General features: G+C 46.4%; 2 protein-coding genes across 4 annotated transcripts in view; both read right to left on the reverse strand.

The window, feature by feature from the left end:
* adra2a (adrenoceptor alpha 2A) overlaps positions 1-1,517 on the reverse strand; it is a 2,753-nt gene extending 1,236 nt beyond the window's left edge. The window contains exons 1-2 of the mRNA XM_030350877.1: positions 1,221-1,517; positions 1-1,031 (exon numbers count right to left, since the gene is read on the reverse strand). The exon at positions 1-1,031 is cut by the window's left edge and continues 1,236 nt beyond it. Coding sequence (XP_030206737.1) covers positions 1-740 — 740 coding nt within the window. The 5' untranslated portion in view covers positions 741-1,031; positions 1,221-1,517. The remainder of the gene's footprint in view (positions 1,032-1,220) is intronic.
* A 4,423-nt stretch (positions 1,518-5,940) lies between these two features.
* On the reverse strand, positions 5,941-18,915 carry shoc2 (SHOC2 leucine rich repeat scaffold protein). Of its 3 annotated transcripts, none has more exons than XM_030350874.1 (10): positions 18,689-18,915; positions 15,156-15,413; positions 14,305-15,063; positions 13,780-13,917; positions 13,413-13,543; positions 12,973-13,161; positions 12,112-12,234; positions 10,419-10,556; positions 9,967-10,084; positions 5,941-7,627 (listed from the first exon to the last, which is right to left on the reverse strand). In XM_030350874.1, the coding sequence occupies exons 3-10, from the start codon at positions 15,005-15,007 to the stop codon at positions 7,419-7,421; spliced, it is 1,749 nt and encodes a 582-aa protein (XP_030206734.1). In that variant the 5' UTR covers positions 15,008-15,063; positions 15,156-15,413; positions 18,689-18,915; the 3' UTR covers positions 5,941-7,418. The 3 variants fall into 3 exon arrangements, with proteins under 3 accessions (XP_030206734.1, XP_030206735.1, XP_030206736.1); XM_030350875.1 differs by lacking the exon at positions 18,689-18,915 and adding an exon at positions 18,344-18,680; XM_030350876.1 differs by lacking the exon at positions 18,689-18,915 and adding an exon at positions 18,554-18,667.
* Positions 18,916-19,237: the final 322 nt, after the last annotated feature.

The following is a 19,237-nucleotide window of genomic DNA, read 5'->3' on the forward strand; positions in this document are numbered from 1 at the left end:
CCTCCTCCTCCGATGCCGTTCTTCTTGCGCTCGGACGCGGCAGCGGGCTTTATGGCCTGCATCTCCCGCGGCCCCCGCTTGTTCCCGGGCGGCGCCCGCGTGCGGCGCTTGGCGATCTGGTAGATGCGCACGTAGACCAGCACCATGATGACGCAGGGCAGGAAGAAGGAGCCGATGCTGGAGGCGATGATGTACCACCTCTCCTCGTTGATGCTGCACACGGGGCCCTCTTCCTTGTCCACCTCCTTCTCCAGGCCGATGAGCGGCGGGAAGGAGATCACAGCGGCCATCACCCACACCACCACCACGATGCACTTGATGCGGCGCGGCGTGCGCTTCAGGTTGTACTCGATGGCCTGCGTGATGGACCAGTAGCGGTCCAGGCTGATGGCGCAGAGGTGGGCGATGGAGGCGGTGCAGAAGAGCACGTCCAGCGCCAGGTAGATCTCGCACCACACCTTGCCAAAGTACCAGTAGCCCAGCAGCTCGTTGGACAGGGAGAAGGGCATGACCAGCGTGGCCACCAGGATGTCGGCCGACGCCAGCGACACCAGGAAGAGGTTCTGCGGGGCCCGCAGGGCGCGGCTGGTGAACACGGCGATGACCACCAGCACGTTGCCGAACACGGTGAGCAGGATCAGCATGCCCACCAGCGCGGTGAGGGACACTGAGATGTGGAGGCTGTAGGGCGCACGGACCGAGAGGGTCCCGTTGGTGGTCTCGTTGTCCAACCCTGCCATGATGATGATCGGTTTTGGACCGGCTTCCTTCCTCCCTCAGCTTCCTATTTTTTGTTCCTTCCTCCCTTCCGTTCGTTCCTCCCTTAATTCCTGGCGTCTCTCGTCGGATTCACGTGAGGTTGATAAAAAAAAAAGAAAAAAAAAAAAAAGAAGCGGTCATCCACTGTGAATCGTCAGGTTCTAGTCAGAGCCGGCGGGATGAAGCAGGTCGATCGAGTACTTGTTCTGCAGCGTTTGGACGTTTATCGGCTTCATTGTGCACTTTTGAAGTTATGACGAGGATTATTTAATCTGGAAATAGGACAGAGGAGAAAAAGATATCAGCTACGTGTATACCATCCTCACTTTTTTGTATCACCGTTGGACCTCATTATGCATGCAAATGTATGATAAACAATTCCCATGACGGAAAACAAGTCTGCAAACATTACCCAAATGCCTTCCCGCAAAATAAACAAATTGCCAAGATGTAAATCTTACCTGAGACATTAAGCGGTGTCACTGTCAAGCGGGTGCCGGGCGCAGCTGAGCTTGGATAACTCGTTTACGCACGCCAATAACCACCACAGACCCTCCACTTTACCCATGTGGTGACGGACACGCTGTGGATTCATTCTCTCGTCTCCTTTAGCACTCTCTTCTCCCACCCCGGACTGTGATCCCAGCTCCGCATCTAGTGGTGGCTCGGCAGCAGTCCCTAATAGAGCGCTAATCGTGTTATCCTGGCCGCTGCTGCGCTGCTGTGTGTGCGTCTGAGTCTCTCTGCCGAGCGGTTTCCCCTCCGCCACTCCCTCTCTTTATAGCCCCTACCTACTAGAGGGTTGCTTAGCAGCACTCAGACACGCACCACGTGGATAAATCCACCGGAGATCCCCCCCCCCCCCCCCCCCCCCCCCCCCACACACCCATCTTCCCATTACTAAATTGCAATAACTTCATTTATTAATTTTAATCAAGCACTGTTTAATAAGGCGCCGTTTGAGTACTGTTCGTCATTCGTAATGAGATGGGACACTGGTCCTCCATGAATGGATTGTTGCTGCGTGCGTCGTAGGGGCTGAAGGAAACAAAAAGTCCCCATGTTCGCCAGAGGGAGGTTGGCAAAATAACCTGGGAATGGGTCCTCGCCCTAGTCCTAACTGTTATGGGTAAACACAAGTTGTCCAGGCAGGTTGGCGCGTGAGCGCACACACGAGGCAGAGCACAGTGACACCTGTCGTCCTTTTACGCGCAGATTCCAGCTCCATTAAACATTGCCAAGCACTCTTACATTCTCCCTCCAAGCCTTCGTAAACGTCAATAATGATACGTTTACAGATCGAAAAGAAACGACTTGTCCCAGAAGGACCACAACTTTGCTTTTTCCTATTTCGTTTATAGGAATATGGTTACCTGATGAATCGCGTTGCACAAATACATTAAAAAAAAAAGGAAAAACGAACCGTTATGTTAGAGTGTTTAATGTCGTATGTGATTGACCTTTTGCAATACAAAGCAATATGAAGAGAGACAATCTTACACAACGAGCCATCCTTTATCATTTTCAGATCATAAACGAAAGCTTGTTTACGCAACATCTGCCTTCATGGGATACTGGGCGAGGACTCTCCAGCAGGGGGCGGTGTCGCTCCGGAGCAAAACCTGGGAATATCTTTGTTTCATTTTTTAAATCTATATATGCACTTCTATTAGGTTCTATGGGGTGTTTATCCAATACCTATTCTGAATGCTGCAGGAATCAACCCTTTAGCTAATCGTTTATGAACACATAGCCCAGGCCTGCTGTTGATTAGCAACAAAGCCATCTGTAACATATAAGTGATTAGACATCCAGACCCTAATAAATACTCTGAAAGAAAACCATTACATTCTAGAAAGAAAAAATCAACAACAAAACGTAGAAATGATAAGGCAAGTGCACATTATAAATTTGTAAATATCAGTTTATTACAGATAAAAAGAGTATATACATACAGAACATCACCAAACATGGTCATTTTCCCCTATTTGCAAAGTAGCACTCTTTGCAACTAGTTGGTTTCAGGATAACTGTCTTACAATAGGTCGGCATTGATTACGTGAGTCACAGCCAAGAAAACAAATCAATGTTGTTTTTTGTATTTTCCAAATAATACTTAATAAAGACATTCCCCTCCCCCCTCCACCCACCACCACCCAAGAACACAAGGATGCTTAGAAACAAAATGTTGAATTGCTGGTCGAACCCAAATCTGCTAGCACACCACCCACACACACACACACACACACACACACACACACACAAACACTGTAAACACTGCATACTGGCCCAACGGGGTTAGGACAAGTCCGCAACCAGACCTCTAGCGCTGAAGATTGACCGACCGGCCTGCAAATCAGACCGCTGGACAGTGTGTTTGAAAGAAGAAGCCAAGCCCCAAATTAACGCCACCATGTACAATGGAATAAAGTGCTCCTTGGTTGGCTGATCTCGTCCTGCTGTCATAAAGGTTTTGCTTGGTGTGCATAAGGCAGGATGAGTGGATGTGATGAAGGGATACTTCCATGTCATCGTGATGGGCAGGAGGGCCTTGGGCCTTATGAGAGAGCTGCTTCTGATCACAAAGGTAGTTCCACTAAAACAACTACTCCTTTCCCAAATAAAAGTTCAACCATTAAATAGAATGAATAACAACCCTATGGTCATTTTTTTTTTTAAAAAAGCCAATTATCTTATTGAATTGTTTCTTCGATTTTTAACACAGATCAGTGAAATTAACTCCCCGGTAAGAAAAAGCAGTTGAGGCTGTTGATTCATCCTTCATTATTATCACTCTGAAAACGAAACTCAGGAGAGAGGGAGAATGCAGTGTATGTTTGGGGTTCTCCACAGATCCCTTAACCCAGGTGCGGTGTGAGAGGTGTTCAACTTCCGGTTTTAACTTTAAGCCAGATATCTGTACAGAGCAAGGAGAGTGCAGAGAGGAGGAAAGAATATCAAACTGAAACATTTTCAAACCACCTGCTGCTGCTGCTCTTCAGAGTGAAGTCTGGGATCGAGCTCGCTAAGTGATGAGCAACAGAAGAGGGACAATAAAGAGGAGGGAAAGCCTATTAAGGCTGCCTGTCAAATTACTCCTGAAACCCCCCAGTGTATGAACAAAAATTACAAAACTATAGGAGGAGCTTTTTGCGGAAAAAACAAAATAACCACAGCAGTGGAGTCCTGTGTGTACGACCCCCCGGTCTCTGCTCCAGCCACACGCGGTGCTGAACCGAGAGGTTGACACGCCCGCCCGGTCCATGCGCCCCTATAGGCGAGAAGTTGTTTCATGAATGCTAAATTAAACGTCATGGAAAGCTTTTGCATGCTCTGTGTCCGGGAGGATTGTACATCAGCTAGCATTGGGTTTAGGACTAAATCCATGTACACACAGGACATGCTGTCCAAATGTAGGCCTTCTGATTGCTCGCCTGCTTCTAAAGAAATAGGCTTGGCTAAGCTTGACTATGAAGGGTCAAAGTAGAGTTTGTACGGGCTGAAAATTGCAGTGCTTTGAGGTCGAAAAGATCCTAGATTCCACCTTTTGCCCTTCCACCATCCCATCCCAGTCCATACCAGCATGCTTTGTATACCCCTACATGCCTCTGCCTAATGACCTGTAATCACTGGCAGTTGCTTTGGATAACAGCAACACCTTCATTTGTAAAAGGTTGGGTACACATCAACAGCTTTCCTCTCGAATACAACACACTAGCCCTCTCTAGCCTGCAGAAACGGCACGTGAACGACTAAAGTAAAACGAGACAAAACATAGTTGGGGCATGATGGAAAGCGGCAGCACCTTCACTGCATGCCTAATCAACACCAACCCACCCCTCCACACTCCTAGATCAGAGTTGTTTTTCTCCTCCCAATTATCGACAGTCATTTATTATAAAAAGGCAAAAAATAACACGTCAAGACTTCCAAGCATTTATGCAGAGTTTAGGAATGCCTTCCGTGTATGGTTGAGGCTGAAAAGAATTTAAAAAAAAGCCCTCTCCCCCCCGTCTCTCTTTACAGGACACAATTCGGGTTGATTACACCGGGTTCTGATGTGCAACATGTTGTGTAAATACGGTTTCTTGTCCAGTTCCAACCCCCCATTGGTTAAAAGGGAGGGCCAATGAGTGTGATCTGTTAAAAGCATCACCAGAGACAACGGAAACATGACAAAGCAAAAGCCAGATGGTGCTTTGTGGCCTACAGCGTGTTTCAGGTGATGGTGGCAGTTCCAGGTTGTTTGCTAGTGGACGTGACGCAGCAGTAGGTGCATTTGTCTCCTCTGCCGCCCAACAAACAAAACGAAAAAGGACTGTTCGAAATATTCATTGAAAACCATTTTGAATGATTGAAGGACGTCTGGACGAGAACACTTTGGGCCAAAGGATCGGGATTGATTTAGATTTTTTGTTGGGATATTTAATGTACAGTGAAATAACATTAAATGACCATATGACATTTCATCCCCGAAAAATTAATGATTTCAAATAACGCTGATCTGAAGTATAATTCAAATATTAACTATTTTTGCTAGCAATGATAAAAATGTGAAATAAAAAGCAGAACATCGGCATGATGCATATCAAAAACACGGTACAGCCAAACAAACCCTTTCTGCAGTTTTTTAATTTTTTTTTTTTACAGACCAAGAAAAACAAGTTCCTTGTTAAGATCGATTTGACACAAATGTACATGATTCACCGGTCACTTCAACAGATAAAAATACTTATGAAAACAAAATGCCCCCATCCCCCCCCCCCCCCCCAAATCCCACAGAACCGACGAGAGTCTACTGTCATTTTGTCTTTTAATATAGAGGCCAACGTCTTACAAAAAAAAGTGCATAAGAGCAGCAACAGTGCTGGAACAGTGTGGGACAAAAGAAAAGCGAGGGGAGGGGAGAGGAATTATCCGAGCGGGAGGTTTAGATAGCCAACCACATCGCGGTCTCAAACTACTATGCAGAGGCCAGAGGAGGGGTTCGGGGACAAAGGGCGTGTTTTTGCTCTTCGAAGCAGTGAATAACTCTGCGGTTGTTTCAGGGCCTGAGCCCAGAGTCTTTTTATATATATATATATATATATATATATATATATATATATATATATATATATATATATATATATATATATATATATATATATATATATATATATATATATATAAACAACCGGCCTCTGATATGTTGGTCATCCTCGTTGTCATCCCTCGTATGTAAGCTAAGCAGGCCAACACTGTAGATAATACCAAACGAGTAAACAGTACAAGAGAAATAAAAGTTCAAATTAAAAAAAGAAAGAAAAAAGAATTGCACTCGAGGCAACAATCAGGATTTACATACGTATACAAAAAGAAGGAATCACTCTCTGATCTCGTATCTCGTCACGACATATGTATGATTCTGAGTTTCAACACCGTTCCGCCTGTGAAACACTGGCTGTCCGGTGCAGCCCGCGTTCCTGAAGAATTTCAAGTCTAGCTTTTTTTTGTCTTTTTGTCTTTTTTTTTTTACGCGTTTACGATCTGCATTTGTATTTTGTGTACATTACTAGATTGGACAACTATCGCTATTTGTAAAAAAAAGAAAAAAAAGAGAAAGAAATCCAATGACACTACGTTACAACTGAATAGTTCAATGGCAGAAAGAAAAATCTGTATAATAAACTTGAGTAGGAACAACCAACAAACTTCAGTAAGAATAAAAAAAAAAAGAAGATTATTGAAATAATTTATACCTTTGTATATCTCATGGACAAGTTTAGAAGTGAACCACCGGCTCATTCTAGACATAGGCACAGTTTTGTTTTTTTTATGTAAAAAATTGAACACAAATCCAAAAAAGCAATGCTGTCATGAGAGCTTTGTTCTCCACGGTCAAGAAGCTATTCAGAAAAAGTGTACAGTCGTCGAGTGGTTAAAAAAAGGGAATAAAATACCAAAAAACAAAAACATGAATAATGACAAGAGTTGAGTTATGGCAGCAGCGGTAAAAGGTGAGATCCAAATTTTTTTTTTTTGTCGGTTTGTTTTGTGTTTGCATACAATTGTATCCTTGCTCACGTAATAAGATGCTTAATTACTGTAAATACATTGGCAATGGGAGCACGGTTTATATGATTAAAAGACTTGCCACTCAGCTCAAAGTTACTCAATATATATCTATATATCTATATATATATTTATAGTTTGTTTTTCGGTTTTGGCAAAGAGTTGTAGATATTTTCCTTTTCCATGGTTTCGGGGTGGAGGTGGTGGAGGTGGCGGAGGTGGCGGTGGGGTTGGGGCCGCGGTCCTTTAATAACCATGACAACGTCTGAGAGAAACACGGATCCCAAGTCTACATGGTGCCGCCTTGTTTAAAACAAAACATAAAAACATAAGAGCATCTCTGTCTTCCCCCTCCCCCTCCCCCCCATATCCCTCTTCTTCCTCTTCGCGGTCACCCCACGCACCCGGGTCGTGACCTCATAACCTCCCGGCGCAGTGCGCCCTGGAGTTTTGGCGAGAGGTCGGCCGCGTAGCGATCTAAAGCGTAATTGGGCGGTGGCGCTGGAGGGGTGGCGGGTCTTGGGGGGCGGGGTCAAGGGGTGAGGAATGGAGGGGCCAGTGGGTACGGGGTTCGTTGGGGGGGGGGGGGGCGGGGCTGGGGGTGATTACACCATGGCGCGGTACGGCCCCTGCATCTTCAGGAACTGGATGATGAACGAGGGCCCGCCGGCAACGATCTGCGGCGGCAGGTGGCTGAGCGGACAGTTCTCGATGCTCATGATGGACAGCTTGCTGCACAGCGCCAGCTCGAAGGGCAGGCTGTGCAGGTTGGGGTTGTCGTTGAGGTACAGCTCCTCCAGGTTCTCCAGGGTTCCTGTGGGGGGGGGGACACAGGGCAGAGCGGACCGTTGTCATGCATATATATATATTAGAGCTGTCAGTTAAACGCGTTATTAACGGCGTTAACGCAACCCAAATTTAACGGCGTTAAATTTTTTATCGCGCGATAAACGCAATTATTTTATAAAAAAAAAATTTTTTTTTTTTTTTTTTTTTCTTTGGCTCAAAACAAAGAAGCAGTAGCCTGACTGCTATGTTCAAATGAAATTTGTTCAAAGCAGTCGTTTAATTGCACTATAGGCTCTTTTTTTGTATCGTCCTGTTTTGATCAGTGTATATGCCAATGTTGTTATCAATAAAAAATCATTTGCACAAGGCAAGCCGATGCACTTCACCATGTTAATAAGAGAATTAAAATGAGAAGAATTATGGGACAAAAAAATCAAGGGATATTTAGCATAGAAAAAGAATTTGCGATTAATCGCGATTAATTAGAGTTAACTATGACATTAATGCGATTAATCACGATTAAATATTTTAATCGCTTGACAGCTCTAATACACACACACACACACACACACACACACACACACACACACACACACACACACACACACACACACACACACACACACACACACACACACACGCAGTATGTTATATGTGCTGCAGGACAGGAACCTGCTGGAAATCAGCTTTATACTGAGTCAGACCCCTTTTAAATTGTTACATTTTTACCTTTAATACTTTCCTGTATGATACAAATACAATAAATGTAGGAGAGTCCATTTCAGAGCCAATGCATCTCAAAAGGTGTGCTTTCTCTTCATTCTGCCAGGTAAACGAATGCAGGTGTGTGCGGTCATAACTGGAGAGAGGAGGGATCAGATGATACTATAAACCTCATCAGGCCTTTCGGGAACTCAGATCTAAGGGTGGGCTCAGTGCATCTTTCCAGCCAGCCAGTCACCAAAACCACATTAAATGTATCTCTGGAACAGATTGTGTAGAGTAATCCATGCATTCTGAAAGCACAGCAAAAGCCAAAGATTGATATTTCAAATAAAGAGGGAGCACAACTAATCTTTGGGGAAATCCATTCCTTGTGAAAGGTGCAGACTCACCATCCTAAAACACTGGCTCTACACATTCAAAAAAAGGGGATCATTATTGAAATAGTCATTATGGCGCTGCATGTGAATCGTCAAATGTTCCCCATTAAACAGGTCTACAGTATTGATTAACGTAGCGATCGATTTATTTACCAAAGGAACCACTTTTGCTAGACCTGCCCAATGAATAATGCAAAACGATGCTTCCAGACCCTGGTCTGAAGTACTCAACGGTCCCCACACCTTATGGATGGGTCCTTGGAAACGGCCCATCAAAGCAAAAATGCTTTATTTTGCCCTAGGCTATATCCAGCTGTAGAAACAAGATTGATTTCGACAATGGATCAGAGCATCCTATCAACAGGTATAGCAATATGTGGAATGTATCCTTAACCCATAAGGCTTTATGTATTAAACCAATGTTTAGTTACTTTGTTTAGTTACTATGTCGTTTCAAAAAGTTAACAGAAATGCTTCGTTGCCCTTTCGTCATTAATTCATGGCGATTTGAGTTCACTGCCAACACAGCTTTAACTAGAAGTCAAAATGGAACCATAAGGAGGACACACACACACACACACACACACACACACACACACACACACACACACACACACACACACACACACACACACACACACACACACACACACACACACACACACACACACACACACACACACCACTTTAAACCCTTTGGACAAACTAGTACTGACGCCGGGGTCAGTTGGTGATCCATGGCTGCTTGATGCTCTTCAGCCTCCTAAGCCGTCTTAAATCCTCACGTGAGGGTTCCACTCACAAGCTCACAAGCCATCGCGCCCTGCCAATGAGCTCCAACACCAGGGGAGAAGGCCATCAAACCCTCTGGGGGTTTCAAGTGTCATCGGCAGCACACATCTATTCTTGTAGTCGTTACCACCGAGTATAAAGGAAATATATATCTATATTATTGTCGAGTAAGACAGGAAGGAATGGGACAGATAGGGGAAGACACGCAGCAAAGGACCGGAGGAATCGAACCCCGGTCGCGGCGGGGTTCAAGCGCTCTACACGGCGAACCAGCGGCGCACCTAGCCACAACCAACGGAGAGGAGACGGAGCATATAACAGAGCTCTAGGCCCACGGGGGAGAAGCAGAACGGGTAGGAATTTGTTCGGGGGCACTGCCCGACACCAAGGCCACCGTGCAGACCCCACGGGCGGACACACCAACACACTGCGTCCGTACTAAGTCCACGGGGAGCGGGGCGGTCTTTACCGATCTCCTCGGGCAGATGCTGCAGCAGGTTCTCTCCCAGGCCGAGGTGGGTCAGGTTGGTGAGGTGGCCGATGCCGCGGGGCAGCGTGGTCAGCTGATTGTTGGTGAGCACCAGTTTCTGTGCGGGAGGAGATGGGGAGAGGACGACATTCCGGGTCACGTCAATGAAACATTCCGGGTGGCGTGGCACTACGTCTTTCGTAGAACTACGTCACTGCGGCTCCAGGGTCGACCTGAACGTCTGGTCTCATAATGGAACGAATGGCAGTCTGGATCAATTAGTTAAGAGTTGGAGTTGATCAAATAACTCTACGAAATAGTTTCCGCGTTACAATTGTTTGCTTCGGCTGCCGTCTCGTGCTTTACGTGCATACACTTGCCAAAGATAAGTGGTTTAAAAGCGTAGCGGCGGTCAGAAGCCTCATCAGGCCTGAACACCTTCACCGTCTCACCTGCAGGTCTTTAAGGTACGCAATCTCATTGGGAAGCGACTCCAACTTGTTCTCCTCCAGGTCCAGCTCCCGGAGCTTTCTGAGGTTGCCGATGCCATGCGGTAACTTCTTCAGAAGGTTGTTGGACAGTATCAAGACCTTGGGAGGGACAACAACAGCCCTGGGTTACTTGGTGTTTCCTCTCTAAAAACGAGGTCCTGGAGCACACGTCTTACAACGTTGTGCTGCTCCAGCGTGTTGTGCAGTGATGGGGGCCGTGGTGTGTAGAGAGATGGGGCTTTGGTGTGCAGTGATGGGGCCGTGTCGTTTTAAAAAGACTCCGGACACTGCGGTGACTGCACCTAATCACTTGAAATCGCTTAATTGTGTGAGTAGTGTTTTCCTGCACCTATTTTTCCTTTTTCAATATTTGCCATTTACAAAGAGCTGCCATCTACAAATAAAGATGTTAGGGCGCTGTAAATCAAGATTTAGCAATACTGTAGGGCCTTTATAGCCGCCCAACTGTATTCGCATAACTACCAAGACAAATAGTTGCACATCATCCATCATTTGTCAGGCATTGGAAACACATCAACATGGGAAAATACCTGGCTAGTTCCTTCAACTTCTCCCACTGCATTTTGCATCGCTGCTCTACTGCCATGCCACATGCTCCAACATGTCCTTCCTTGCTTCTTCCCCATTTTCTGTCTTATAATGCCCCGTCTAATGTTTTCTAATCCAACTCATTATACCATCGAGCGCGATACAAATAGTGAAGCCATATATTAATAGTCTGCCCAATGCCCATAGGGGATAGTAAACGGACAAACATTTTGACACCAAAATAATTTAGACACAATTTGGTACAAATAGTTAGTGTGACTGTCGACTATCAGGACTGGATCACCCATACGAACCGGGACGTTTCAATATCCTGACACAAGGCCTGCAGTTGCTCTGGTCTGTGCTAACCTGGAGGGCAGTCTGTCGGCCTACCAGCCTGTGATTGGTTGATACTTTGGTCTAATAACGTTTGTTTTGTCTGATCGGCCGATATCCTATGGCGTCCAATGGGGTAAGAGCATAAAGATTACCACGTAAAGATTACCAGCATATATGGTCCTTTAGGATAAGATAGTTCTTCAGTAATCCCAGAAGGGACCTTACTGTACGTTCACGCCAAAAACTGTAAAAGATGCAAATTCGCCGAATGGCTCAAAACACAACGCTGTCAAAAATATTTACAGCTCATATCGCTCTTGCACGTATGTTTACTGGGACCCACACCGGCGAGATATCTACATTCCGATTGGCTGGCATTCACTTACAGCCGAAACGCAACTAGCTCATTTGCATAGAGTTGAGCTGTTTTCAACTCTCATTGACAGCTTTACAGCTTTAAAGCTATCGCTCAAGCGTTTTATCGCTCCTATCGCTTTATTGCGCATGTCTAATAGAAAGTAAATGGGCGTTTATCGCTCGAAACGCTTTATAGCTTTTGGTGTGAACTTACAGCTAGGGGAAGGACTTTCTGTATCCACCCGGGCTCTTATTCACCACTGAACATCGAGATAAAATACCTGGATAACGTTTACATTTTGGGTCAATGTGATGCCAACGTGTGATGCTTTTCCCATAAACTCCCTAGTGTTTTCCCCATTCCCACTGCGGTATTCCTTAGGTACGGAAACGTAGGCGGGAGCATCACCTCGAGGGACGCCAGGCCACACACGTCCTCGGGGATCTTGGTCAGCTGATTGGTGGCCAGGTTCAGCTCCACCATGCTGGTCCACGTGCCAAAGTCCAGCGGCAGCGAGGTTAATTGGTTGTCCTGGGGTAGACAATAAAAATAAAGAAAAAGGTTGCTTGACTGCCAGACCATCCGCATGAAGAGAGGGTCTGTTCATGAGGCCGGGGCGGTCGTTTGAGTTCACTGGCTCAGCCGCGCGGACGAGGCTTAGCAGATGAATGGAGAAAGTAGAGTAAACCTGACACCAAGGTGTGAACCTGCTCTAGCAGATAGACGAGGCCCGTCCCGGTACGATGCACCTTGACCTCCCCTCCCTGCAGAGTTACCACTCTAACTAGTAGAGTCATATCAGGCGATGATATGTGCATACGGCTGCCCGAGCCACGCGTTTCACAATCTTCTTTGCAATGACTTCCATCATACACTGCAATGCATATGCGGTCAAATACATCTAGTGAAGCCATATATTAATAATGTACCTCTAGGGGATAGTAAACAAGACTTAAAATGTGTATTTTATCCAACGTATGATTTAGTTACCAATGTGTAAAACTGAACTCCAACCAGTGAAACAATCATTTTGCAACCAAAATAATTTAGACACAGATTAGGTACAAAGAGTTATGTGACCGTCGACTATCAGGACTGGATTAACCCTAACACCAACCTTTACAATCACTCCCATTCTTCTCTACAATGCATTAGCTTTCAAATACATCTAGTGAGGCCAGATATTATTACTGTACCCTTAGGGGTAATAAACGGGAACCCTAACCCTAAACGGGATAAACAAGTCAACACACCAACACCGACACGCACCTTCATGTTGAGCTTGCTCAGCACTTTGGCCCTGGAGAAGATGCCGAAGGGGATCTTGTTGATCCGGTTGTGCTCCATGTTGAGGGAGTAGATGGTGGAGAACTGCGAGGGCCCGCCGACGGGGTAGGACTGGAAGCAGTTCCTGGCCAGCGTCAGACTGGTCAGCTTCACCAGGCTCGACAAGAGGCCCTGGTCGGAGAAACACAGGAGGGTGTGCAGCTATGTGATGGGGAGGCCATGGAGAAATGCAGCCGCATTCCCTCTGAGTGTGCGGCGAGCCCACGGGCCTCGTCATACCATTAGCACAGGGACAGAGGGGAGGGGGGGGGCAAGGCATGCGAACAAGGAAGTGCAGTCCACTGTTTTCCTCCACCGATCCACTATACAACGGATCAGTGCAGCACTTTGAGGTGAAATTGTGCAACGCTCAAACCACTCACCTCTGGTAACACTGAGATGTTGTTGTTTTCTAGGTTAAGCTCCTCCAGCTCTCTACATTTGGCTAAGGACCGGGGGATGGCCGACAGCCGGTTGTACCTCAGCCCCAAGCGGTTTATGCTGGCCAAGTTACCTGCACCCACACAGGAGACACGCGTCCGTCAAGCCACAGTTACGACGCCAAACCGGGATTCATTCGCTTGAACGGCGTTAATTAACCGATAGCGAGCAGGTGTGTGCGCTAGGAGTGCAGCTCATTCAAATCGTTAAAAAGGTAAACATCTGTGGAACCGAAAGGGGCTCATATCTCCAGACATAACAGAGAGGCGTGCGCTACAGACGGCAGACAGCAGACGTCTCTTAACAGACCTATGGTCTCCGGGAGGTCCAGGAGCTCGTTGTGCTGTAGGTCCAGGTTGGTGATTTGTGTGCAGTTGCCTATCTCCTTCGGCAGGTGCTCCAGCTGGTTGTGAGCCACGTCCAGGGTGACGAGGCTGCACAACTCCCCTGAAAAAGAAGACGCATGTCCACACAGAGTGCTTCAGTCAAGGGGGCGTCAATGACGACCTCAAACCCACAACGCAATCCTTAATAGCAGCAGCACTTCTGGAAGAAGTTTTAGCGGTGCCACAGCTGAGACATTCCCCCAGGCCACAACCACACGATCATTATTGATTAGTCAAATGTGGGTTTAAACTTTCATGCTAAGAACATGGAATAATTCAACAGCTGCAGTTTTATCAAAGGGTTATACACAGTGATCATATCACCATGGCGGCTTTACTTTATCAGCCATCTTACTTCCAATGAATCAACATGTTGATGTGAGCTTGTTGTGGCTAGCCTTCCTGGCCCCGTCCCGTCTTCATTCCCCACCCATGCCCCGGGACTCACCTATCTCCGCCGGCAGCTGCTTGATCTTGTTCTCCCGGATGCTGAGCATGGTGAGCTTGGAGAGGTGGTGGATGTCCTTCTCCACCGCCGTGATGCGGTTGAAGCGCAGGTAGAGCGTGGTCAGCGACGTCACCCGGTACACCACGGCCGGGATCTCCCGCAGCTTGTTGTGCCGCAGGTCCAGCATGCGGAGCTTCTTCAGGGAGTCCAGCGAGTCCGGCAGGCTGGTCAGGGAGTTCTCGCTCAGCGCCAGCGTCACCAGGCCCGCCAGGCAGCCCACCTCGGCGGGCAGGCTCTGCAGCTTGTTGCTGTACAGGTAGAGTTCGCACACCTGCGTCAGCTCCTTGATGGACGTGGGCAGCATCTGGATGGAGCGCTTGGACAGGTCCAGGCGCATAGAGTTCTCCTCTCGGCACTTGTTGAGCTCTTTGATCACCTCGGCGTTGCTCGACTTCTTGCGGGTGCCCGGAGCCGGGTTGGCCCGCTTTATCGTGTTGTCCACCGAGAAGGCGACGGCCGGTGGCGCGCCACCGCTGTCCTTCTTTCCTTCTTTGGCGTCCTTCCCTTTGGTCTTGGCCTCTTTGCCGCCATCCTTACCGAAACCGGCCAGGGCCTTGGCTTCCTTTTCCCTTTCCTTCCCCGTAGGACCGGCCTTGGGGTCCTTCTCCTTAGAGTCCTTCTCTTTGCCTAAAGTACTACTCATGTCGACGTTACTAGGCCCCCGCAGAGTCCTTCATGGGAGTCTCTCTCGGAAGGTTGCTTATTCAGGGAGGGGGGGGGGGGGAAAGGGGGGTGCGGATAAGAGCCGGTGGTTGGGAGGGGGTTTTAAAATGGCAGGTGTTTATACATACCTTTGCGGCCTCAGAGAATGACGGGCACCCTCCATAGAAAGGTTGAGTAATCCGAAAAACATTCCCTTGTTTTGGATCGGGAATTATTTGTTAAAAAAGTAGTAATGAGAAGAAAAACAAAAATGTATATGACGTATCTGGACTGTGGTGGCACCCACGGGCCACATGCTTGTTTAAACCATGCAAAATCCCTTTGGCAGCAGTAGCAATGAGTTTAGGTCATGAGGGTCATCCCAGTCCACAATCTTCAGAGCTTTGCTGCAAACACAAGAAAATACATTTAATCTCCAAACTCTGGATTCACAACAACGCATTTAAAATTGGATTTAAAAATAACAACAGGCAGGCAAAATTCTACAAGAACCAGGATTAGACCTGCATAATGGTGGGTTTACAGAAAACACATAAAAAACAGGTTTGGCCGATTATTAGTGCCTGACAAAATGTAGAATTGTGCCAGAGAAAGTTCAAGCGGCCAAGGTTCGCCTCGCTAGTAAAACAAGCCCTGTTGGTTGTTGACACTACAGGTTTTCCACAGCCTCACCTAAAGCTGCAAGAAGGAATTTGGCCTACCCCTCTGTCCAAACCCTAGCACAACAGATTTCGGCTCATAGTACTCCACAGTAAAGGGGGAATCAGCCTTTTTTTCCTCCAGCTTAGCATTTATTACAGTTTTTACCTCTGTATTCAGTGTCCAGTGCTATAACGAGCAAAGCTGTGGAAAACAAAAGTGGCAGCATCAGAGCTCAGTGAAAAGGTTAGGACTGCTGAGAGTAATCTTTAGAAGCAGCCTTCAAAGCAGGGACTCCCTACGTCCACAAGACCTTTCGGGTACAAAAAGGGGGTCGATGGGAGATTGCGTTAAATGACAGCGTAGTGGATAGTGTAAAAAAACCCTGGTTTCTGGTGACTTATAGAAAGGTAACAAACTCAGCAATGAAAGCACGAGGAGGACTTGAGTACAACCAGGCTAGGCTATCTAAAACAAACTATGCAGGACATTACCTTTAAAGGCTCTACTCTACGGCCTTCCTCTTAAACAATATCTGAAAGATAGTAAACCATCTCTAAAGGATGAATTGCACCAAAATGCATCTGTTGTTTCAAGCTTCTTCACAACTATTAAGGAGAGCACAAAAGCTTTACGTCACAAGAGGCAGGCCAAGCAGGCAGAAACATCCCCATCCTACCCTGGCATCCACATTTTTCCTCCACACAATCCCTCTATGCACTGACTTGCTTGTTGTAAATAGAGAATCTGCGAGAGATTAACAAGATCTGCTCAACAGCCATCTTTAAAACAGCCCACCTTTGGGCTCACACTCAACCCACAAGTTATATTTACCCGCTACCAAGTGTGGGCCAAGGCGGAAAATCAATGACAACACAAGTGATCTACACTATGAAAAAGCACAACATTGTTAAGGGGTTTCAGGGCATTGGGTCAAGCAACCAAGCATTCGTAGTTCTGTCGTTTGGAGGTAATGGCTTGAATATTCATTTTGCCTGTTGCACATTATGCATAAATCATGCATGTCATACATGTTATGTTGTACATGCATGTTGGATAATAAAAGAACTTAAGGCCAAGTCAATCCATAGTAGTGAACATTTTAACCTAAGACGATTGCATTTGAGATCATATTATGGCATAGTTATGTAATTACAGTGTTGTAGATTATTGTACCGTATATACTACTAGAGGTTTGTCAAGACACATTTTCAGTATAATAGTGCTTTAGAAGGTAAACAAAGTAAAGGTATCTCATATCTCAAGTTACCATATATTTATTTACGGGATAACAGTATTGAAGTATAGGAAGGTTTTCGAATATAACAGGGTTTGGGGTTGAGGATTTCTGTCCAACATGGGAAAACTAGACAACTTTGGTTAGGTATCACACCAAAGGATAAGGATAGGGATAGGTCATTTCTGTAATAGAATCAGGTGGTAACTAGACAACCATAGCTACTAGCGAGGTACCACCCCACACAATAATCACAGGTCATGTCTTTAATATAAACATGGGCTAACTAGTAAATAAACAACTTCAGCTATGCAACACCCCTCACGATATGGACAGCTCATGTATGTAATAGACATGGAGTTAATCTTTACTATGTCCAGGTACCACCTCCATGATCAGGACATGTCATGCATGTTATAGACATGGAGTAACTCTTTACTTTGTCCAGGTAACACAAAACATGATAAGGATAGGTACTGTATGTAATAGACATGGAGTAACACTTTACTTTGTCCAGGTAACACCAAACATGATAAAGGATAGTTCATTTTTATATGGTGTAACTCTTTACTTTATCCAGGTAACACCAAATATTATCAGGACAGGTCATGCCTGGGTCAAACCAGCGAAAGGGATTATCGACACACGGTGCCAGTTCTGAGAAGTCCGGTCACCGACTGAGATTAGCTGATTTTGCGTAACACAGATTTGAACAGACAAGAGCAGAACATCAACAGTGTGGCTAGTGCAAATAATGTGCCAACGACGCCTACAACACAACCGATACTGCCAGTTGTCAGTAACGGTTACGTTAGCTGCCCGGGTGTTGAGCCCCAGTAGCTTCGCTTGTCATGAAACCACATTTTTAGGGGTTGTCTACATCCAACAGCAAGTTCTCAAATTGAGTTGTTAAATTACAATTACTAAACCAAATATGGTTCACATATAAGGTTGTCTTAAACGGGAGATTACACAGCGATATAGAGCGACGTCCGCTCCAGAGCCAAACGCCAGAAATGCTATGTGGCTACAACCGCTAACGTTTGCCTTTGCTAACAAGTTAGCCCCAATAGCTAAATACGTTTTCAGAGAATTATTCATCTCACGGGGTTGGGGGAACGCGGCGTAACGACTCGGTTCCGAGTGGAAACGGTGGAATAACACTAATGACACCACGCTTTGCCTTGTATTTGATCACCGTGGAGGGCCGTGGGCTTCTCCGGGGAGCACACATACACCAGTGACAGAGCAACGAGCCCTCCTCGGCCGGCGGGCGGGCAGAGCGCAGTGTGGAGGGGCAGCAGGCCCGAGCGGAGCAGCTGTCAGACGTGGAGCCCCGTCCCGACCACGGGCGGCTCGGGACCGGGCGGGGGGACGCGCTCCTGCCGCAGCCCGTCGTGCGTAATACCGAGCACGTCGTCGGTTCGCTGTTTTATTTACCAGAAGGACGACCGCTGTTGTTGTGATTATTCTCTTGATCTAACGAGAGGGATCACCGTTATCCCTTTTTTTCTACACAGTGGCACGGCGATGTAAGCGCCATCTCTCCCGTTTCCTTCCGTCTTCCGTGGCCGAATAAGAGTGGAGGAAAAAGAAAACATTGTGAAAACAGCGGCCATTCCAAAACTGAACAAAAGAGTGCGTTCTCACGCCGTCAGAATGCACCGTCGGCTCCCGCAGCGGGTGATAAGGTGGATGAATGTCGTGTCCATAACCTGCTGAATTAAAACAGAGCTCGACGCGGAGGGGAAACACTCGATGGTATCTATAAATGTAATGTTTTACCTTCAGAGGTGTGACTCCGCCATCCTTGCTTCCTCCTTTTTCCTACACTGCCGCGGCTCCTGTACCCTCCCCTACCATCAGATTGCGTCACTCGCACGCCTAACCAATGTATCACGAGACCTTCTGCAATTGGGATTTTGTTTGACAATTTTACATTTAATGTATAATATTCATGCACGCAATATGGGTGTCAACATTGAAACACTAGGAAACGGTAGCTATAAACCCAAATCCCAAACCATAACTCACGCGTTATCATCACATTTTCTATCAATGTGTGATTTGGGGCTGTTTTCCTACAGAAAATAGACTCACTGAATTTCTCACATTTGGAATCAATGTGTGAATTGGGCTGTTTTCCCTAAAGAAAATAAACTCATAATGTTTCTGTAGTCTATGCTTTCTTGTTCAGGGTTTCTGATTCTTACCTGGTCCTGGAGTTAGTGCTGTATCTTCCCTTTCACTATATGTGTTTTGCAGGTACATCAGTTACCTTACAGATCCACTACTTTTTGTTATAGTTGTTTTATACTGAAGCCCCATTTACCA

Source organism: Gadus morhua, chromosome 3, assembly GCF_902167405.1.
Source record: "Gadus morhua chromosome 3, gadMor3.0, whole genome shotgun sequence".
Classification (NCBI taxonomy): Eukaryota; Metazoa; Chordata; class Actinopteri; order Gadiformes; family Gadidae; genus Gadus; species Gadus morhua.